Below are 23329 nucleotides of genomic sequence, written 5' to 3' on the forward strand. Positions count from 1 at the left end.
GTCAACTATCCAGAGCTGGTTCCTTAATAGTTACCCACTCTGTGTTGTTGCTAGGATTGAAAATCCCTCTATAGGCCAGACCCTGTTAACTCCCAGGGACTGATCAGATTATTTTAATCCTTGATCTCGTTCAGGGTGGAATCTGGGTGTGGCTGTGCTCCTTGCCTGGGGGCTAGGGGGAGGAGTCTCACTCTCTGGAGAGAATGGCTGCCCCAGTCCTGGGCTCAGGGGTGTCTCAGCACTCAATTTGCTGCCACCTCTCCCGGCCCCCTTTCTCTCCTCAGTCTCTCCCCAGATTCCACTCCTTCACACCCTCTCCCTCTCTTTAGCACAGGTGAGTGTCTATATCCGAAATATCCCATGAACAGGATTCAGTGAGAACAAACAAACAAACGCTGGCCTCGGAGACGGGGAAGGCTTGGTTTCTGTAAGCTCTTCTCTTACCGGCACTGCATGGTCTGGTCAGCTCTTCAGGCTGCCCCCTTTAGGCTCAGTCCTCTGTGATCACAGAACCCAGCTCTCAAATTCCCCAGCGGTGCCAGGAATCCCGCAGATCTCCTTTCCCCAGTCAGGGGCTGTGCCTGTCCCAAGGGACGCGGCTGTCTGCCACGTGGTCTCCCTCTGACCCTCTGGGCTCAGAGGTCTGGCAAACTTTCCTGCCCAAATTCCTGGGTTGTTTTTTTTTACCTTTCCAGGGGAGTTCTGCCCTTCCCGGCTGCAAACCGTCTCACCAGCTGAGCAATTTCGCCAATTCGGGGTGGGTGTCATTAGTTTCAGCTGCTCACTCCATTTGCTCCGGGACACGACCTGGGACGCTTCTGCCTATATCCGAATTTTCTTAATAAATATTCAAGAAATCAGTATCTGGAAGCCTAAGAGTTAAAAGGCTATACTCTCAAGACTGAGGAAAGACACACTCCCAGATAACTATGAAAATGGAAAGAAACTTAAGTACTATCATTCTGTATATGTAATTTAACACATTTGGGTTGGCATTTGTCCAGTATGTAATGGTAGGACTTAACTGGCATGAAGAGTGAGTGTCCTTTCTGATTGGTTGCAGCTTCCATTTGGCTCATGTCTGTGTCTGGGTAGTCATTAACCATTTTGATTATCACCACTATTATAAGTATACCTCATACTTTCATTTTAGAAGTCACAGTACATATTTAAGCCTGCCCCCCATCTTCAACCCCCTCAAATAAAGTCTCTCCTGCTATATCAGACTGTGCTTAAACCTGCTCCTCAATGAGTGTTGTAGGGCCCCTTCCCTGCTTGAGACAAGCAAAAGCAAACATCTTATCTTTTTTATTGATTGTCAGTTGGTCCCTATAGGGGGACTGGCGTGGTCTCCACCTGGCTGGGCCTCTGGCCTTTGACTGACATGACCCCAGAGAGACCCTGCGTGCCCTCCTGGTTCGGCACTCTGGTAGCCCTGACAGTGGGCAGCTGCACTCGAGGCAGCGTGTGCTCCAGCTCTCAGCTCCCAGCAACTCCGGGGGTCCTCTGGCATGCCTCCCTTCCTCTGCGCAACCCCTTTTGGTGGTCTTGCTTCATTACCTTTCCTAAGTGACGAGTTTGTTTCTGGGTCAGAGCTTTCATTGTCACTTTGAAATGTCTTCTTAGACACGCCTCAGAGTACAGTAGTTTGCCCCCTTCTTTCCAACAACTCTGACCCCCCCCCCCAATCCTGCTGCCACTGAAATGGCCAAAGCTTCACAGTTCCAGGATGTGCTGTCGTGTTAGCCACCAATAGCACTATCTGTATTAGAAGTACAGCAGCAGATCCAGAGCCGTGGCACTGTGCTCATTTTCTATGAACATACCAGCAATTTGCAAGTTAGATGAGTGACTTTCTCCCACCCCTGCCATTTTTAATATAAAAGAATCCAAACACTTGGTTGACATTTGAAGTTGGTCCAAAGCATCTCCTCCAGGACTTTCCCTGGACCTTGCTTGTGCTCTCCCTTGAGCCCTTGCAAAGCCACAGAAACAAAGTTACAGGCTCATACCTCTTTCTTCCCTTTTAGGGAATCCATTTCTCTGAAGCCTTTCTGGACCGTTTGTAAATGAGATGACCTAGGGAAGTATTTAAGCAGTTAGCAAAGTTAAAGGCAGTAAAGGACTCTTGGCTTCAATCACCCATCCTATTTTCTTTGAATTAATAGCACACAGAGTTCTGAAGCCCGTCGTAGTCTCAGCCATGTTCTCGTCTACTTCTCCACCCTCCCATAGGCGCTAGCAATCTGGACGAGACCTTACCCAGCTGTTAGAACCAGGGCAGATTTTGAACTGTGCTCTACCTTCTTTTAATAAAAACTAGTCCTCTTAATGTTTTTATTGAAAGAGGGTAACTAGTACATATTTATTACAAAAATTTCAAACATTGCAGGAAAATAGCACAAAAGTAAGTCATATTCTTTCTAACTACTCAACATTATCAACATTTTGGTAAACATTCTTTGATATGTCTCTGAATATTATATTAATTTTTGTATTGCTGCATAACAAATTGCCAAAAACTTAGCAGCTTAACATGAATTTATCGTCAGTTTCTGTGAGTCAGGAGTTTGGGCACAAGTAAACTGGGTCCTTTGCTCAGGGTCGCAAGTGACGGCACAGTGTTACTGGGACTGTTGTCCATCTGATGTTTAGGGCTCATTTAGGTTCATGAAATAACTCAGTTCCTTGCAGCTTTAACATTTATGTAAGTGACCTTCTTCTTCAAGGCCAGCAGTCAATGTCTCTGATGCTTTGAATGTCTCTGGCTTGTTCTGTCTCTGACCTCTAGGCTCATTTAAAGGACTCACCTGATTGAGGCCCACTTTGGTAATCTTCCATTTAATTAACTCAAAGGCAACAGATTAATTGCCTGAATTACATCTAAAAAATCCTCTTTCCCATGTAAAGTAACATAATTTCAGGAGTGATATCCCATCTTATTCATAGATTTCAAGGGGAGAAAATTATACAAGAGTGAGGGTCATTTAAAATTCTGCCTTTCACACTTGACATGTACATTGTATATGGTGTTCTGTAGTGTGCTTTTAAAAAATTAATATACCACAGATATCTTTTCTGCCTAATAAACATAAACCTGCATTTGTATGGCTGAATAGTTTTCTATCTTGTGTTTCAGATCACTAATCACATATTGGACAGTTGGGCTATTTGCGATTGTTCCTTCTTACAAATAATGCAAGGATGAACATTCTTATATACTTCCCATTGCATCCGTGATTATTTCCTGTGTGCAAATTCCAAGGAAAGGGGTTTACTGAGTCAAAGGATAAACTTTGGCTCCAAGGGTCCCCAAGCAGTGAACGGTGCTATTTTTCTAGCTAGGTGCTGCCTTTGGTGGAGACTTTCTGGGCCCTTTGTACTGAAACTGCCTAATTGAAAGGCGTCCCAGAAATCACTGTCACTGCAGGAAGTGTACAGAAAATGACATAAAGCAAAAATGTGTTCTTCACTAGTCACCTCCATCATTATCCACCCCCAAAAGTTATCTTCAACCTGATTAAATAACAACACTCAGTGAAATGGGGGCTTTGTTTTAATTTTGGTACTGCTACAAGGCAACAAGGAAAATAAATAGCTTTGAGAGTTTACGCATTTTTTAACTTTAAAGGGACACTGCACATTTCAACGATATAGTGCAAAGTCAGGCTTCAAATGAAGCTCTGAGAAAAATATAAAACTTTGACTCTTAAAAACAAAGGTTTAATTACACCTGCCTGACATTTTAAGCAACCATGACTTTGTGAGTGCCTCCCAAGGGCTGGCTCTGGTGCTGGGAACATGATGGTGAACAAGACAGAGCCCCAAATTGAAGCCACACACTCTACACATGCAATGAGACTGCAGGATGAAAGCAGAAAGACTACTGAGCATCTAGATAATGAAGCTATAAATAGGAAGCATGTAGATTTCCCAACCTGGAGAGTTGGGAAATGTCTGTAATTATCAGCCTCTTTCATGGAGGAGCTTGAAATATAAAAGGCGAGTAGGTATACCCAGAAATACTTAACATCCAGCCAAAAGGGAACCCTCATTCTCCTGGCCATAGCTGAACAGGGAACAGCATGCTGGAAGTAAGGCTCATTGCTTCAGAGGTATCATCCTCTCCCTCTGCTCACCGCCATTCTGGGAGCCCAACCATTGACTTTCTAAGCATTGACTAGAACCCAACCCCACTGGAACTCATAGGCACTGGGTGAGGTGAACAGCACATAATTAGTTCTGTCCATCTCTCCCACTGCCTACAAGTTCCCAATCCTTTTAGTAAACTCTTCCACCCTAAATATACAAATAAGGCCTCAGTCATAGCCTAAAGTGGAAGAGATCACAAATAGCTACTTAGATATCATAATGAGAGAAAATAAAACTTTACTCATCTCCTGGTTATAGGAAACAATATCATCCTCAAATAAAAGTTTTTGTCTGAGATCTTTACTGCAAATCTTGTTTATCTTGTTTAAGGCTTAACCTTGCCCAACGTACTTAAATTTAAATCAGGAGATTCTGGAGCCTTTTCATCTAGGGTGGCAGTGTCTTGGTGAAAGTCAGGGTTGGTAAGCAGCACATGTTGTGTAGGAAGCAAGACTGTGTCCATGTGGGATTGCAAATGTTTTATTGCTTCGTTTTCTGGATCTCTCTGCCTATAGTGCAACCTTCACCGTTCTAAAGGGAGGCAGCAGTCATTGTTTAATATGGCGACCTTTCTCCCAGCTTCAGAGCAAAGACAGAGGCTCTCAAGTAGAGCCAACCTCATGTTCCTACCCCAGCACCTCTATACACCACCCTGATCTACTAGAGCAGTGGTGTGCAAACTCATTAGTCAACAGAGCCAAATATCAACAGTACAACGATTGAAATTTCTTTTGAGAGCCACATTTTTTAAACTTAAACTATATAGGTAGGTACATTGTTATTAACTTAATTAGGGTACTCCTAAGCTGGCCTTTGCTAAAAACGTCCTCAATCTGATTGAGGTACGTTTGCTGAGGTCGACCCCTTCCAACTCTCCCATCCACACTCGTCTTGTATACTTGTTTCGTCTATCTCCTTTCGTTCATCCTCTCTATATGTCCAAACCATCTCAACATACCTTTCTCAATCCTTGACACTATATCTTCTTTCACTCCACAACGTTCCCTGAAATTAACTTAATAAACTTTACTTAAAGTTTTAAGTCAACTTAGCACTGTACGTGCGCGCCCGCATGGGTATTTTGTGGAAGAGCCACACTCAAGGGGCCAAAGAGCCACATGTGGCTCACGAGCCATGGTTTGCTGACCATTGTACTAGAACATCTGCACCTCCCTCCCTGCAGCCAGTGCCTCACTCCCCGCACCTGTCCATGGTTCTGCTTTTGACCCCTTGCATCCTCCTTATTGGAGCCTTCTTTTTTCCATCCCTCTTTATTCTTTCTTTCTTTTCTTTTTTTTTTAAATCCTCACGGGAGGATATGTTTTTATTAATTTTTGAGAGAGAGGAATAGAGAGAGAGAGAAACATTGATGTGTGAGAGAAACTTCCAACAGTTGCCTCCCCCTATGTGCCCAAACCAGGGATGGAACCTGCAACCTGGGTATATGCCCTGCTTTGGAATCGAACCTGCAACCTTTTGGTAGAAGAAACTATACTCCAATCAACTGAGCCATTAGGCCAAGGCTCCTTGTTCTTCTTCTATTCTCACTCTTTCTTGACTGATTTGTTTCTCTAAAAGCATGACAATCTCTCCTAATGTAAAAATAAGCAAAACAACCTTCCCTACATTGCATTCTTTCTAGCCATTGCCTTATCTTCTCTTCTTCCTTTCACAGTCTAGATCACTTTTGTCTGAGAAATCTACACTGCACCTCTCCCTACCCACTCACTCCTAGTCTGGCTCGTTCCCTCACTCTCCTCCATCATCAGTAAAGATGCCAGGGGCTTCCTCCTCATCAAATCCTGAGTGTCACATGTGTATATAAAAATCCCTCTTGGGTTTCATCTCCTGGATTTGCCATAGGCACTCAAGTTCATCATATCCTAAACGAACTTGTCACCCATCCAGCACCACCTCCTTCAACACAAACCTTCTTCCCTTCCTCCTTCATTCAGTCTTGGTAAACAGAACCATCATACTGCAAATGTGAAAGTCTTCCTCAGCTCATCTGGTTCCTCCACATCTCCATAAGACAGCAGTTGAACCTCCCAGTGGCTCCTCTCCCTCTCCACTGTGAAAACCACCTCTTTAGTGAACAGATTTTTGATCCATTGCAACTATTGCATTATTTTGGTGTGTGTCAGGGGGGGAGGGGGTAACTTGGTTCAATCTCCCATATTGCCTCTTCACATACCTTTCACAAATACAGAACTGCAAATTTAACTTTCCTAAGAATAAAGCCCAAATATTTAACTTGGGATAAAGGGATTTCACAACCTCACTTTTACCTATGGCATAACTCAGCGTTTAAGAGCATGGACCCTGGAATTGTATTACCAACTAGCTGTGTGTGACCTTGGGAAAGAGTCTTAACCTCTCTGTGCTTCGGTTTCCTCCTTGTAAACTGGGGATAATAAATAACAGTGCCCTCCTGATAGGGTGCTAGAAACATCTGATGTGCTAACATACAGAAAGGCTTTAGGACGGTGCCTGGCACTCAGTGTTGTGATTTCCTGTCCACTCTCACCTGCCATCTCTCTTCTCTCACACACACAAATATGCAAACAAGCTTCCCTCCAACCACAGGGACCACACAGAGTTCCCCAATACACCGTGTTGGCTAGTTCATGCCTCCACGACTTTGTTCTTCCTCCTTTTGCTGACCTGCTAAACTTCAGGACTCAGTTCAAAGGTCACTTCTGCTGTGAAGCCTTCCCTTATGCCCTAAGAGTTTCCCACTGAGACGTATTGCATCTCAGATGAATTTCGAGTGTAGCATGCATCACATCAATTATTTTTAAACATCTCAGAGTTACCATTTCTGAGCACTTACCACGTGCCAGACGTAAAGTGCTTTACATGGAATATATTGTTTAAGCCTATGAAATGTTTGACTAATTGGTTTACATGTTTGCCATTTCTCCTAGATTGTGATGCTACTTATGAGCAAAATCTATGTCTTGATCTTTGTTGAATCTCCAGTACCTAGCATGGTGCCTGACACATAATGGGTGCATAATTAAATAAATACCTCTGAATGGAGCCAATAAATGTTGAGCTGTTCTCGAGAGAGATGGGGAGATGCATGAGTTACTAATGTTGAAGGACATTTAGGAAAAGGCTGGTTGGTGGTTGGATCTGAAATTCATCAGTGCTATAAACAAACACTGCGGAAACGACCGCCCCACTGCTAACTGTTGTTCCTCTATGAAGATTTTCTGTCGTGTAGTCGGGTTCAGGTGCTCATTTGTTTCTGTACTGTCACATAATTTCAGGTCTTTTCAAGGACATAATAATACAATTCATGATGACATTATTTTCCATGCTCTTGCCTCCAGGGTCATATGCAAAGTTGTGAAAAGTTTTGCATGGCCCTTAGCTTGTGGGTTGCCCACCTTTGTTTGATAAAGGGTAAAGACACACTTGCCCTGATAACCTTTCCATCTTGTTGAAGAGAAAATGGAAATTTGCCACAAATTATAGACAATTATAATCAGGAGTTAATTATATAGTTTCCATGGCAATAATCTAAACACAGGCATTTTATTGCTTAATTGTTACAAGGGATATGCTTTTTATAAATTTAATGTACATAAATATAAAAATACTCAAAGATGTACATATTTTGTTTTCAAGTAACTTCTTTCCTACCCCCTTAGCAGAGAGTAAGTTCTGTTTCATTAGGCAGCCGAGAATGGTTATGATCAAAACTGCTTAATGCACTGACTAGAGTATCTCTGGGGGGCCTTGAAACTGATATTAGCAAGAGAGGAGCTATGTCCAGCCATGTGAGTGTCCCTAGGGATACCAACGGGAATGGATCTGCCCTGCAAACTCAAGTCTAGAACCCCAGGACATCTCTGGAAGCCCTGGATTTAGTTTAATCCAGTCCAACAATTAGTAGATGGCATATCCTCAGGATTTTGGGTCACTTTTTTATGTTTTGGAGCATTGAGTGTGATGGGAAGTTTAATCTCACTGGAGTGGTGTTTTCCCAGGAACTACCACTGCTGGAATGAAGCCTGGATGACGAGGCCTGATCTTCCCGTTGGATTTGGAGGCTGGCAGGTGGTGGACAGCACCCCCCAGGAAAACAGTGACGGTAACCTGCATCCTCTCTCGAGGGAACTGTTTGCCGATTTTCATGTTGCTTTTGTGATAGCACTTGCTGTGTGGGAAACACTCCCAGGGGAAACCCGCAGCAGAAGCGTGCTCCCTGTGCTCACAGACAGCACTAGCCCCTGCCAGTCAGGTTTCATTTCAATTCAATGGTTGCCTTTTCCTGGATTACTTTATAACTTTCAGAAAAAGAGCATAAAACTTAACATATACAATTCTTCTACTCCTGCTCTGATAAGCAGTTTTGAAGACAGGAGAAAAACATCTGTGTCAGCACTTTAGGCTGTAAAACTTACCTCTACCCTTCCTGGTACACAGTGGGAAGAAACAAGGCAGGAGAGAAAATAAAGGACTAAAAACACTGGTGTTTTCCCAGAACCAGGTTCTCTTTATATTGTATGATTTCTTTCAAAACTTGAGAGTGTGGGTATTTGTTGTCTAACTTGCAAATTATGCTAAGCAATGAGTGGAAGTATGACCTCCCTGGATTTTTATAAACTCACATCATAAGCCTCCATTAATCTTTAATGTGGTGATACAAGGCAGTGAGTGTCCTGGGGACATTATATTTATTTCCTCAGGTGTTGATCTGAGATACTGGTGTGTGTGTGTGTGTGTGTGTGTGTGTGTGTGTGTGTGTACACACACGCACACATAAACATTCATCATGCAATTACAAGAGAGTCTTTTTTCTAATTTTTTTTATTGTTTATTGCTTATGTGTCCTTTTTCCCCCCCCTGCCCTTGACAATCCCCTGGCCTCCCCTACCCCCCAGTGTCTTATGTCCATTGGTTATGCTTATATGCATGCATACAAGTCCGTCGGTTGATCTTACAAGAGAGTCTTAGTGCGTTCTAAAGGAGAAAGTTCAATGCTTCCTGGTGTTCTGGATTATAGAGGGTGGGGCAAAGGAGGTTTACAGCTGTTCGGATGGAAAGTAATACAATAATTAATAAATAATAGTAATACCAGAACAAACACCATGTTTCACACACTCACAACTGTAAACTTATTCTTGCCCACCCTATATCTTAATGAGACTCCAGAATGACTAATAGCAGCAAACCTCTTATTAACTAATGATCGCTGGTTAAAATTTTAAAATTTTGTAAATGTAAACGTGGGCCTATTGACTTCGTCAGTACAGATGGCACATTGGTCAATGTGTGGCTAGTATCTGATTTCTTCAGCCAAACTTGACGTGTGTTTTTTTGTCTTTTTCTTTTTAATTGTCTTCCTTTTTATTGAATTTATTGGGGTGACACTGGGTAACAAAATTATACAGGTTTCAGGTGCACAAATGTCCAAAACACAAATCAACAACACAACTACTGAGGACATCATCATTCCCAACATTGCAGACTCCCACTGTGAAAGCATAAATGTTATGTGAGCCAACAGCCTGGCACCCACCCTCAAGCTTGTGTTGGTAGGTGGAGGAATACACATGGGAATGGTGATGCCCTGAATTTTTTTATGGCTTCAAATTTTGGATTGAGGAGGCGTTTCCAAGGAAACCATCCTGATTGCACACACTGGTCACCTGCCCTCTGGCATGGAAAGCATCTGGGCTAAATCAATGACACAGTCGACTCTGCAGGGCCGCCTCCATGGCACACCTGTCCTGTGTCAGGACAGACATGAAGACTCACACTCTCTCCTCTGTGTGATACAGGCATGTACCGGTGTGGCCCGGCCTCTGTTCAAGCCATTAAGCATGGCCACGTTTGCTTCCAGTTTGATGCACCCTTTGTATATGCAGAGGTAAGTGGGAAGCCGGGGAACATGCTGCTTTCCTCCCACCTCTCAACGCCTCAAACAATAGAGCCCTGGCATCGTTCCAACCCCGGCTCTTCCTTCTACATGCAGCTCTTAGCTAACATTTTCTTTCCTGGATGTTTTGAGATTTTCCCCCTCAGAAGAAATTGCTTTACTAATCGTCATACTCTAGGACTAGAATGAGTAACTGTTATTAATATGTGAGTCCCATTTCCTTAAGAAACTTGATTCTTTATGGGAGATGGAGTACATGAACACATCACAAGTTAAATAATACTAGTAATAGTATAAGAGATGCTATGGAACTGGCCGATGAGTTATGTAGGTGATAACTGGTCTGCATTTATATTTACAGATTCATTAACTGAGTAATATGGGCTGGGAACTGAAGTAGGACACCAAAGACCATGTCTAGGGTGGGGGGTGATGTGGGGACAGACAGGAGAGACACCTTCTCGACAGCCACAGTAAGAGGAGACACCGGCAGCAGGAGCCCTGGAAGGAGCGTCTGGGTGCTCCCTCGGGGGTTAGTGCCGGAGCCAAGTCTCGAGAGGTGATCAGCAGTTACTCAGGCAAAGGAGCTCAGAAAGAAGCCAGAGGGAGGGAAGCATTTCAGGCAGAGAGGACGACCAGTGGCAGCCCAGTGGTGTGTGGGGACAGGAAACCTCTCCATGCAGGCTCACAAAAAGTGATGCGTCAGCAGGTGTCAGCAATGACAGCTAAGGAACTGGACTGAGGAACTTAGGTCCTGAGAAGTGGGCACTTCACCTTGTAAAGGAGTCTCCACAGAGGGGACTGGGCAAAAGGCAATGGAGGGAGGAGAAGGAGGCAAGACTGGAAAGTGTTTAGGAAGTGCAATAAACGTGAATTTAGACAGCACCATCGGAAACGGGAAATACACAGAACAAGCAGGGTGTCTTCCACCACGCCTCCCACCGCAGTTGCTAGAAGTCGGGAGAGCAGGCGTTGCCATGTTTGGATTTTATTCCCTCCATTTCACTTTGGGATTTGAAGATTTATCCAAACCTCCCAGCTGCCATCTGAGAGTTTATGATGCTACGAGAACCTCTTAATAGGAAATCACTCTAAAATTCACAAAGCCTTGTTTTATATTTTCATTACGCTTGACTGCTGCAAAGAAGGAGAGAGGAAGGAGCCTCCCTCCAAGAGCAAATTGCCTAATGGCTGTTAATGCAAACGCTCTTGCTATTATTAAATATAGGTCGGGGGTTATGGGTGTCATCGGGGTGTGCAGATTATAATTACTCCTCTCACTGCAGACTTGTCTGACAGAGTGCATGTCTGTTGCTCTGGCACAGGCTGAGCTCCAGGGCCGAGTCATTTATAAGAGCTGTGTGAGCTGTTAAATAGGGTCTGAAGAATCTTTTCCCCAGGGAACCTAAAGTCAGACCCCATGGGGGCACCTCCATAACTCAGGCTTTGGACCTCATCCTCTCTTCCCACTCCCACCTCCTGCCTGGGGGTGTTGGCCTCTCCCCGCAGGCCGCACCTGCTGGAGTCTGCCCTCCTTACCCTCTGGATGCTGACGTTCCTGGTCACTCCCCACTCACTCCGGCCAGAGCCAGCATCACGCTCACTGACTTTTTTGCTCTTCTCCTTTAGTGAAAGCAGAAGCCCAAATAAGAGGGGGCATGGGGGAAAACATCTTACCTCTGTCCCTTTACTCTCCTCCTCTATTTTGGAAATTTATCCTTCGCTTTTACAGATTCCTCTCAGGGCTTAAAGCTTACTTCTCTCCCTGCTGCCGGCCTCCTCCTGCCCTCGGTGCTGGTGCCGGGTGCCTTTCTCAGTTCTGAAGGGCCCTCTGCCTTTTCTCTCCCCAAACAGTGGTGTCCTCAGGCCTCCGAAGCGGTGAGAAGGGCACGGGACAGTCCTGGAAGTCCGCAGTCGTCTTCTGAATGCCGCCATCACTAAGCTCCCAGGAGCAGCGGCTTCTCTGCTAGCTTAGCTTCCTCTGCTTGGATCTGTGGTCTCCTTCATACCATCCCACTCACACCCACACACGTGCGTGCACACACATGCATGCACAGGTGCACATACACACACGCACACACGCCTGCCTCCCCTCCCTGGCACTGGGCTGGGTTTGCAGCAGTCATGACGGATCCCTCAGGGCCATAGTGACCAGCTCCTTCCCCAGCACTAGGCCATCAGTCCTCTGTGACAAGCTGTGCAGCTGTCGCTCTCAGATTCTTTATTCTCAATCCAAAGTTGTTTATTTCGCTACCACTTGTTAGATGCAGCCCATTTTCTGGCACCTTCGCTTCTGATCCGAAATAATTCTTCCATTCATTCAAATAACATAAAACTTAGAAATCATCTTGGCTTCTCTTATTAACCTTCCTCAGGCATCTCGCCAGAAATGCCTTTAAAAACTGTCATTCATCAACCCTGTCTATGATCCTCATCATTACCCTCTGAGCTCTGTACAGCTCTGAGCCCTGTGGAGTTGCCTGCTAATTCATCTCCCTCCTCCTTTCTTACCCCCTTTCCTATCTATTCTCCACAAATCAGCCAGAATTATCTTTTAAAATGTAAATAAAAACCTGTCACCACCCTGCCTCCAACCATCTAACAGATTCCCATCACCCTTAAAATAAAATTGGACATCAATCTTTACAAGATTAGGTGTGATCTGGCCCCTGGCTTCCCCTTCACTCTCATCCCCTGCTCATTTCCCTTCAGCCACACTGACCTTACTCTCCTGGCAACATCCAAACACGCTCTCATTTCAGTCTGGACACACACCATTCCTTTTGGTATGAAAGCTCTTCCCCTTCTTACGCCGTGGTCAGCAAACCACGGCTTGTGAGCCACATGCGGCTCTTTGGCCCCTTGAGCGCGGCTCTTCCACAAAATACCACGTGCGGGCGCGCAGGTACAGTGCGATTGAAACTTTGTGGCCCATGTGCAGAAGTCGGTATTTTGTGGAAGAGCCAGTATTTTGTGGAAGAGCCACGCTCAAGGGGCCAAAGAGCCACATGTGGCTCACGAGCCGCGGTTTGCCGAGCCGCAGTTAGCCGACCACTGTGTTAGGGGAATGTTCTGCTCTCTCACTGTCTCCTGGTCTCTGTTCCGGTCACCTCCTCAAAGAGGCCCTCACTCACCCACCCCACCTAAAATATTATAATCTGCTCTGTGCTCTGTTGTTTTTATCCTTCTATCCAGTCTTAGTGTTATTTCTCTCCCTGGCTTCTCAGTGCTGAAAGCAAGTTCTGGACATAGTAGTCATGAATAAATACTTGTTGAATGAATGAAGGAGTCAAGCAGGCAAGCCAACAAAAGCTGACACTGAGTACACTGCTAAGAACAGTATCTCAGAGAGATCAGGGCCAAATGGCACTCCCAACCGCTAGCGGGAGATGAGGCTCATAGGACCTGGCGCATGGCCAGCTGCAGGCTGCAGGAATGGTGAGCAAAGGGAGGTTTACAGCAGGTGGGCCAGGAAAGCTGGTGGACCAGGCAGGTATCCACGGTCACATGTGTCCTCAGAGGACCACCACTTTCCCTACATAGCTATGTGTCATGCAGTTATCTCCACTTGGGAACTGATGAACAAAGAAAACTGGCCTGGGTTCTGAAGAAAGGCCCCATCCTTTGTGGTGGAGAGCGTGGCCTCTGGCAGCAGTGGACATGTGTTTCCACTCCATGGGCACAGGCAGGAGTTTGCAGAGAGGCCGCTGCAGCCTTCTGCCCCAACTCACCTTTGCTGAGCCCCTGGGGGCCTGGACCTCACTCAGGCTGTGCAGAAAGTGCCTGTGCCTGTGCCTGTGCCTGTGCCTGTGCCTGAGGCAAGGCTGTGATGTGCTGAAAATAGCACTAGATTCCAAGGTGGGATGCCAGGCTCTGCATGACCACAGTCCCTTCAAATGTGGAGAAAGGACTAGGTGATCACTAAGATTCCTTCCATTCTAAAGAAATTGGACTTAAACATAGGGTTTTCATAAGTAGTACTGATCTACCTACCAGCCCTGTGGAAACAGTATTATTAAAACCAGAGATTCAGTAACTTGCTCAAAGTTACACAGCCTGGGTCCTATATTTCTTCCAGCATCCTCTGTTCTTACTATTCCACTGTAGAGATAGACAATGAAGACATGGAAATTGTTAAAATTTTCCTTATTTTGACTCGGTCATCACTTCAAATGGAGACTGAGGCCAAGAAATCAAGAGAAGGCTGAGACTCAAAGGACAGCAATGAAAGCATGAGGAAGAGCACCAAGAGCACAGATGTGTCCTTAGAGACCAAGGCTAAGATCACCCACACCCTTATTCCCAATGACTATGCACAGATTGAGGCTGGTAGGAAAAAATATTTATTTAAAATATGGTGTTGGAGGATACCCTGGACCACAGAAAATGAACAAATGGGTTCTAGAGCAAAAATGACAAAACCGAAGCTGTTCTACTTCAAGCACATCATAAGAAGGGCAGTTCTTTAAAAAAGATAGTAACACTGGGGAAAGTAGAAGGTTGTAGGAAAAGAGGGAAACCAAATATGAGATGGGCTGGCTACATAAAAGAGGCTGTAGGCATGAGGCTATAGGAGTTGAGAGGGACTGTTGAGGACAGGACTTTGGGAACATCACTCATTCACAGAGTCACCAGGAGTCAGAAGTGGCTCAGTGCCATGTGACACACACCTGAAGTAGGTATCCCAAGGTTGGCTTAGCCATTTAGCAGCATCGTGAAGCCTTCAAATGTTTCTTATCATTCTACTCTACCATCTTTGTATTGTTGGCAATGTTGCTTTTCACTGTCTCGGGATGATTAAAGCAGCTCCAAGTGTCACTTCACTTCACATGAAAACATTCAAAAGCAGGAAGAGCAGGGCAAACTCTCCAAGTACTGCTCTCATTTTATAAAAAGTCATTCGCAGAAGCCACCCAACTGAGATTCTCATTTTCCTAGAAGTAGGTCACACAGTTACTGCTAGCTTAAAAGAAGTCTGGGAAAGCAAGTAACAGACATGGTACTTTCAGCTCTCTCTTAAGAGGTGGGATTTACCAGCAAGAAAAAAGGAAAGAGCTTTTGCAGGGTGGCTCAGTTGGTTGGAGCATTGTCCTATACACCAAAATGTTTCAGGTTCCATTGTGAGTCAGGGCACATATCTAGGTTGTGGGTTTGATCTTTTGTCTGGGCATGTATGGCAGGTAATGTTTCTCTCTCTCTCTCTCTCTCTCTCTCTCTCTCTCTCTCTCTCTCTCTCTCTCCTCCCTCCCTCCCTCCCTCCCTCCCTCCCTCCCTCCCTCCCTCCCTCCATATCTGCAGAGGATAAAAGAAAAGAAAAAAGGGGAGAAAGAAGTGATTGATGTTTAGACAGCTGATAGTCCCATTTCTAAATATTCTTAATTTAAAATACCTGATAATTAATCTAGACTAGATTCCCATATAGAATAGTTTTAAAATGAGTTTATCCCTATGAATCCAGTGTGTTGGAGAAACATACCAACTCTAGGGGTATTAGATGACTACTCCATTGAGAGGTAGAGATTTTGGTAACAAGGACACTTTATGACAGCTAATGCTCTCTTTTCCTGTTTTCAGGTCAACAGTGATCTTGTTTACATTACAGCTAAAAAAGATGGCACCCATGTGGTGGAAGCTGTTGATACCACCCACGTTGGGAAATTAATTGTGACCAAACAAATTGGAGGAGATGGCATGAAGGATATTACTGAAAACTACAAATTCCAAGAAGGTAATTTACTATAATTGAATGACAATTTCTTTGCCCAAGTCCATTTTGTACTTACCAAGGTCACTATGAGATGTGTCCCAGAGAATGCATTGGCATTTATAGCATAAGGTAGTCAGAGCAGAAGCATAAATTCTCAGGAGTGAAAGACACATCACACCCACACTTTTTCATTGTAGTTTCATAAGTATGTTTGCTTTGATTAGAATTCTCTCCACATGGCTTGTGAAATTATTTGATTTTAAGTCATATCTACTTTAACAGCATATAGAATATATGAAAGCACAAAAATAATTTTAAATAATTCTATTGGAAAACATTATAATTTTAGTTCAATAACAGAAATTTAAATAACTATTCATATCTGTTTAGTATTTTATACACTATTCTTACATACATTGTTCCACTGAATGATCATGGAAATCCCTTGAGGTAGGTAATACAATATTAAGAGGACAGTGCAATCTTACTAGTCAGGAAATTAAGTTGAAGGCCTGTTTAAATTATAAAATAATGGCAATGTGGTTTTGTTCATTTTTATTGTGCAGAATATTTCAAATGGCACTGTTGAGTTGGTACTGGACTGATTGCCTACTCTATGCCTGGAATAGTGTTTGGTGCTGGGGATCATTTTAGTGAGCAGGATCCAATTTCCATTCCTGGCCAAGTGACAGGATCATTGTGCAGAGATGACTTTGATAAGAAGAAGAGGAACACTCATTCCAGCCAGGAGATTCAGAAAAGGCAAAGCAGGGTGAGAAGAATCACAGAGCACAGTTAAAGCTGGCCAGGGTTTCTACACAGTGGTCACATGACCGAATCATGAAGCACCTGGTGTGCTTGGGGTCCTGCAGGCTCAGAGTGCCCAGGGGCTGAAGACAAACTGCCCAAGGTCAGCAGTGGACAGGAAGTGGAGGACCTTGGGTATCTCGATAGGAAATGAGGAGTATATTTCATAGATGATTCATCATCAGAGTTCTTAGGAGTGGCATTTATTTTAGTGAAGAGATAAAAATGATGAACAATTAGCATATTCCTAAATATCCATCAGTATTCCTGAAGTGCTATGAAGTGCTGAGTTTCTCTTAAATATTTTAGACAGTCTCTGCACTCTTATTTACAAAAGCAATTTGCACTATAAAGAGGAAGTTTGCTGAACTGAGAACTCTTGTGCATAGTATTAGAAATTCAAAATTTCTGTCATCTGAACTAGTGAATTTTTGCTGTATTTCTAAAATGAATCATTCTTTTTTTCTGTTACATATCCTCCACTGTACAACATAGATCAAAAGATTTTTTCTTTCTTTTTTTCCCCTAAAATGAGGGGAGGAAAAAATAAATTCAAAGACATAGCAATAGAAACAATCTAAAAAAATTTTTGTGCTAAAAAATAAGGATGATAAAACAAAACAAACAATGCCCTCCTGTTATGGAGTTATATGCGAAAAGGTTTGGAAAGGAAAAATAAAAGTCCATAAAAAGATAAAAGAAACTAGCTGTAATATTCATTCATTCATTCAACAACTGCTATTAATTATCCCCATATTTTCAACACTGGGTACAAATAGAGACATGCATGGCCCTGCCTCCCCATCTAGCTGGAGAGACCAGCAGGAAGCAAACCCTCACCAAGTTGTGGGATGTGTGCAGGACACAGAGAAGGGAATCCCAAGCCTGTCTTGGGGATTCTGGAGAATGTTAGTGAGGCTCACTGAGATGGAAAGATGAAAATTGGCTAGGGGAAGCATGGGGAAGGAGTTCTTTAGGAAGAGGCAGCTGGACAAGGATTGCAGATAAACAATCTTAGTGTGGAAGAAATCCTGATCAGACAAGAAAACAAGCAGTGAGCCTACAAGGAGCTGTCCAGGCCATCAGCTGTCTTGTCTAACCTCACAGCAGAATGCCATTAGCTGTCAGCAGTGGAGGTGGCAGCGAAGTACAAATCAAGGTCAGATGTCAAGAAAGGAAGGACCCAAAGGCAGTCTACAAAAAAGGAGTCAGGGCTTGGCCAAGGGTGGACAACAGATTAAAACAAATAAAGTGTGCCAACTCTGAATGAGGAAGACATTTGCAATCTGGGCCACAGAGTTTGGCAAGAAGGTAAGGCTCAGATAGGTGGACCATGTGGGGGTCTGGTCTAAACAGAAGTGCCCCTAAATTCCCATAGGTAGTTGTAAGAAACACCCATCCTGCTTCTGGATTAGAGCTTAATCCCAGGTAGATGGATAATTGGCCTCTTAATCAAAGATGGTGTATGCATTTCAAATTCCAGCTTTGGGAATGACTGAGTGGAGTTCTGTTTTGAGGAGGGTGCTGAGACTGCTCTCAAAGGTAGTGGGAAAGAGTAGGTGATTATTGATGTCTGTCGTGGGCATCGAGGAAGGGGCAGCCAGCATCCATGGTGTGTATTTGCCATGCGATTCTCATTATTGAATCTTTCATAAAACTTCTCTATCCACAGATTCTGAGTGAGGCCACTAAAGTTTGGAGATGAGCAAAAACCTAAAAAAGGGATTATTACCATATTTAGGAATTTACTATTTTAATTAACTAAATTGTGGATAGATCATTTTTCACTTGGAAAACTAAAGCTTAACATTAATTTTATACCTTTTATACTATAAAACTTTGAAAACCAGAATCCTTAAAACTTCTTCTGGGCAATATATCTTCTTCATGATGGTATCTGGATCCATTTCCTCATCGCCCATCAATGACCCCCTGTCACTTGTAGTTTTCTCTCTCCTTCTCTGTTAGCTCCTTTCCATTAGAATTTCAGTGTTTAAAGAGTTTACAAAGTCTTTTTAAACAATATATCCCCTACCAAACATGCCCGCACTGTCTTCCTCCTCGCCTCCATGGCCAGGTGTCCTGGGAGAGCTGCCTGCACCTGGCAGCCTTCCATGTTCCTTTCCCTTATATTCCTCACCTCTGTGCCCTACATTTTTCTACCAACATATCCTTGAAGATCTTCTCAAGGTCACTGAGACCACCTGATTGCCACGTGGAAGAAACATTTGCAGACCTCAGTTTGCCTGACCTTCCTACACCTTTTCATGCTATTACTCCCAAGTCCGAAATTTGGTTTTCTTTGTTTCTATGCTTCAGTGTCTCCTGGTTCCATCCCAACCTGCTTGGTTCTTTGTTCTGTCTCCTCTCCCCCGCCCCACCCCCCACCCCCAAGCTCTGCTTTCCTTATTCCCTCCGAATGTGACTTCATTCTGGGCTTACATCCTTGGCTTCATGCCCATTTCCTTGGGTTCTTTCTACAGCTGGTGTTATGTCCACATATACACTGCTCACTCCCAAGTCGCTGACCTCAATTTAGACCTCTTTTCAGCTCCACATTTACCTAAAGTCCCACAGAAACTTGAAATGGAACCTTCCCAAATGTCACCTCTCCCACTCCCTTCCCCTCCATAGGTCTGTTTCTCCTCTCTGTACCCTGGTGAAGGAAACCATGATCCACCAGAAGCAGCAAACCTGAATGTCCCTCTGAAACATCTCCCCTTCTCTGCACCTCCTGATCTCCATGCCATTATGAGAATCAGGTGGTATCATGTGCGGAGAACTCTTAGCATTGTGCCTGCTACCTAGAAAGTGTCCCATAAAAGTAAGCTTCTGCTACCGCTAATAATTGTATTATTCCTACCATACCGCTACTATTAGCTTGGGCTATGATGGCTTTTCTCCTGGATACCTGCTACAGCTTCCAATTCCCTTTCCTCTTATCCTTTTTTCCTCATTCTAAACCCTGCATTGCTGCCAACGTGACATATTTAAAATGTAAACCTGAGCCTGGTTGCCACACTATATAAAAGCCCTCCCTCTCTTCTGTGATCTCCAGGGCATTTCAGTTAGAGCACGGCCATGCCCCTGCCATCTGCCCTTTTGCCCCCTTCGCTGCCCCTGCTAACCACATGGGCAGTTATCATAAGTAGCAGCCAGGCGAGCTGCACAGTTCCTCTAACAAGCCAGGCTGCCATTTGCCTCCAGGCCTTTGTTCTCCCTGTGGAGGGAAAAATGCTGAGAAGCCTTCCCTGCCCCTGGGTGAATGGTGATCTCTGCCCTCTGCCAGGAGCGAAAGGCAATGGAGGGCGGAGTGGAGGGCCGGATGAGCTGCCCAGGTCCAGCTCAGCAGGAGCAGATGGGACAGGTCTCTTCATACAGACTCTTACAGGAAAGGCTGTGCATCTCACCTGAGCACAGCGCCTGACATTAGAGCATGAAATATCAAATGAGTGGTAACTCAGGTGGCCCTTTCACAGGTGAGCCTAATTGAACATCAAATGTCCTACACTGGACTGTTCGGTATCTAGATACATAAAAGGCTAACATGTAAAGTGTCCTCTTGGGAGTTCAACCGGGAGACAGGGAGTTCAATCGTTCGCTATGATGTGCGCTGACCACCAGGGGGCGGCGTGGAATGAAGGAAGGCCCCAGCTGGCAGTCAGAAGGCCCTGATTGGCCCTGATAGCTGGCCAGGCCTAGGGACCCTACCTGTGCACGAATTTTATGCATAGGGCCTCTAGTCCATTATAAAGATGGAAGTTTGGTCTGGATGAAAGCAGAGGGCTTCTCCGAACCTCAGTCCTTTGAGCTTCTGCGCCAGGCTAGGTCCTAGATCTTGAGGACATGGAACTTGCGTTGTAACAGGTGAATAACATCACATAGTGATAAGTACAGGCAAAAGGAAATAAAGCCAGGTGATATGTTAGTGAGAGCTGAGAGGACTAGGGACATTTACACAGGACGCAGGAAGGGAGGGCACTCTGAGAAGGTGACATTTGAGTTAAGATCCAAACAGTGGGAAGAAGGCACTCTCATTGCATCCCAGTTAACAGCCCTTCCAACTGGGGTCTACCGAGGAGACTCAGACAATAGAATCTGGCTGTAGGCCATTCTCTTCTGGCACTGAATCCAGCACTGAATTCATGGCCTGAATCATATGAGACATCAAAGCACCAAGCACAACTGCAGAGTAACAGGGGTTCCCCTGCTCTGGGAGGCCCGCAGCTCCTGCCTCCTATCAGGGCCCGTGCTTCCTGTAAGAGCCCAGCCTGCTCTGCCTGGCACCCCTGCTCACAGGGGCAGGCTCATCCCTGGTGGAAGCTAGAGGTCCCTCCATCTATGACATGATACGGAATAAAGTTTCTTATCCCCACAAGCTTCCACTGCCCCCTCCCCTCATCCCATCCAGCTCAGCTTCTCCCCACCCCCCCAAAGTAGGCACCTCTCTGACCATGTTCCTGCTGCTGCTGCTTACCCACTGCATTCTGCTTAAATGCATATTTGGTATCCATCCAAAGCGGCAGCCATCAGTGCTCACTTTCTCTCAGAGCTATCTGCCAGATGCATTCTGCTAAAGTATTTCACTGCACTTTCCTTGTCACAGCCCTCCTTCCCTTTATTACTATCTCCCCCTATCGATCTGCAAACATGTGCTCTAGCCAATCCTAGACAAATTGTTTCTGGCATCTCCTGGCAATCTTGACAATCAGAGCAACTGTTAATACACATGCACACACAAATACACATGTTCGATTGTTTGCAACACCTGCTGGCATTTTCTTTGCCTTTGCGAAGTACTAGCAGCTGCCAATCCTTACGCATGTAATACCTCTAATCCCCGTAACAACCCTATGATGTTGGTTGGCTTCCTTGTTTTACAAACCAGGAAACTGATGGTAATAACAGTGCCTGCCACTTTAAGGATTAAATGAGATAGTGTATGATATATACTTACCGCAACACCCATCACAATGATAACCATTTGACCTCTTCATCTCCATTGCTTTTTATTTTAAACTAAGTGAAGGATCATATCTTAAAATGAGCATAAGTATAAAAGCCAGCATTTTTATTTTGAAGTGCTTGTGTGTTGTTGTTTTTCTTGCTAGCCAATCCCAAGACTACCTCTAAGAAGCCAAAATATTTGCCTCTCTATTTGCCACAAGCACTGAGACGCAGCCAAAGGAATTAGGATGGTAAAGACCATAGCAACTACCTGTTCACATCTCCTCAATCCCTGTCCCCCAGAGCCGAGCGTTTGGTCCTGTGCTCTGTAAGGAACATTAGCCCAGTTTGGACTCGGCAGCAGCAGGCTCTTAGGCCTAACTTGTACCTGTACTTCTCACTTTCTCACATGTACAAAGCAAGTCTTTAGTCTCCTCCTCTCTCCTCCTCTCCATACCTTCATCCCCATCACCACCACTTTGGAAACCCTACCTAAGACATATTTCGAAAAACAGCACACGTCTCAAACAGGACCACCTTTCAATAGGCGTCCCTCAAAACCATGTGTTGAGTGTCAGGTGCCTGGGAAATCTTGTTAAACAAGTCTCCCAGGAGGGCACAATCTCAGAACCTTTCATAGGCTGTTGAACATGTGACCATCCAGGAGGCACTAGAGAACCCAGTGCTCCCCAAGGAAACTTGGCCTTCAGTCCTTTTGCAGGAAGGCGTGTTAACGGTTTGCTAGATCGGAGCATGGGGTGCAGTGCATGGTTTGGGAAACAGGGATCTCTGCCCTCTGCCAGGAGCGAAAGGCAATGGAGGGCGGAGTGGAGGGCCGGATGAGCTGCCCAGGTCCAGCTCAGCAGGAGCAGATGGGACAGGCCCAAGTGGAAAGAGCGATGAGGAAGACAGGTCTTGTTGGGGAGAGCCATGAACAGGGGAAAATTCAAATGCAGAAGATGGACTTGTCAGATGTGATGACTATTGCCAACATCTTTGCTTAGAGATCTTCAAGTTCTAGCTACGTGGCCAGGACTTGGGGAGGGAAGCAACTGATAGCACAGTTTGGGAAGAGCTAGATTTTACCTCTTCTTCCTTCTGAAGCCTGATATAGTGGCTCTGCAGAAACGGCCGTTAGAGCAAGCACCTTAGCAACCCCCTCTCAGACAGGCCCTGGGATGCCGCCTAACTCTGCAACCTGGGCAGGTCATGATTGGCTGGGACTTGATTTGGCAGAATTTGTGACATCAGAATGATTTGGGCACCTGCCTCACAGGAAGCAGTGTGGGTGGCAGAGGCAGTCCAGTGGGCACAGCACACGGTGCCCGCAGCTCGGGGTGTGCAGTCTGCGACCTTCGCTTTGAGGGACTGCATTTCGTTTCCCGTCATCACCTCTGCATCTTTCCTAGGTCAAAAAGAAGAGAGACTGGCCCTGGAAACGGCCCTGATGTACGGGGTTAAAAAGCCCCTCAACACGGAAGGCATCGTGAAACAGAGGTCTGACGTGGACATGGACTTTGAAGTGGAAAATGCCGTGCTGGGAAAGGACTTCAAGGTCACCATCACCTTCCAGAACAACAGCCCGAAAGCTTACACCATCTCAGCCTATCTCACGGGCAACATCACCTTCTACACCGGCGTCTCCAAGGAGGAATTCAAGAACGAGACGTTTGAAGTGGCTCTGGATCCCTTGTCCTGTAAGCTAACCGAGGGGCTGTTCTCTCCGGGGCCTGAGACCTGCTTCTCTGTCTGGCTCGGGCCCGGCACCCCTAATAACTTTCTGTTGAGTGAAGGTTCTGTCCCAGAGGTCAGGAGCGTGGGCC

At 45.1% G+C, this 23329-nt stretch overlaps 1 protein-coding gene across 3 annotated transcripts in view; it reads left to right on the top strand.

The window, feature by feature from the left end:
• The window catches only part of F13A1 (coagulation factor XIII A chain), a 195123-nt gene that overhangs the window by 142734 nt on the left and 29060 nt on the right, over positions 1 to 23329 (top strand). For all 3 annotated transcript variants that reach the window (XM_036350412.1, XM_036350413.1, XM_036350411.1), the window contains 4 exons: positions 8151 to 8254; positions 9948 to 10036; positions 15620 to 15773; positions 22916 to 23203. In XM_036350412.1, the coding sequence (XP_036206305.1) occupies positions 8151 to 8254; positions 9948 to 10036; positions 15620 to 15773; positions 22916 to 23203 (635 nt within the window). The remainder of the gene's footprint in view (positions 1 to 8150; positions 8255 to 9947; positions 10037 to 15619; positions 15774 to 22915; positions 23204 to 23329) is intronic.

This window comes from Myotis myotis, unplaced genomic scaffold (genome assembly GCF_014108235.1).
Source record: "Myotis myotis isolate mMyoMyo1 unplaced genomic scaffold, mMyoMyo1.p scaffold_m19_p_2, whole genome shotgun sequence".
In the NCBI taxonomy this organism is placed as follows: Eukaryota; Metazoa; Chordata; class Mammalia; order Chiroptera; family Vespertilionidae; genus Myotis; species Myotis myotis.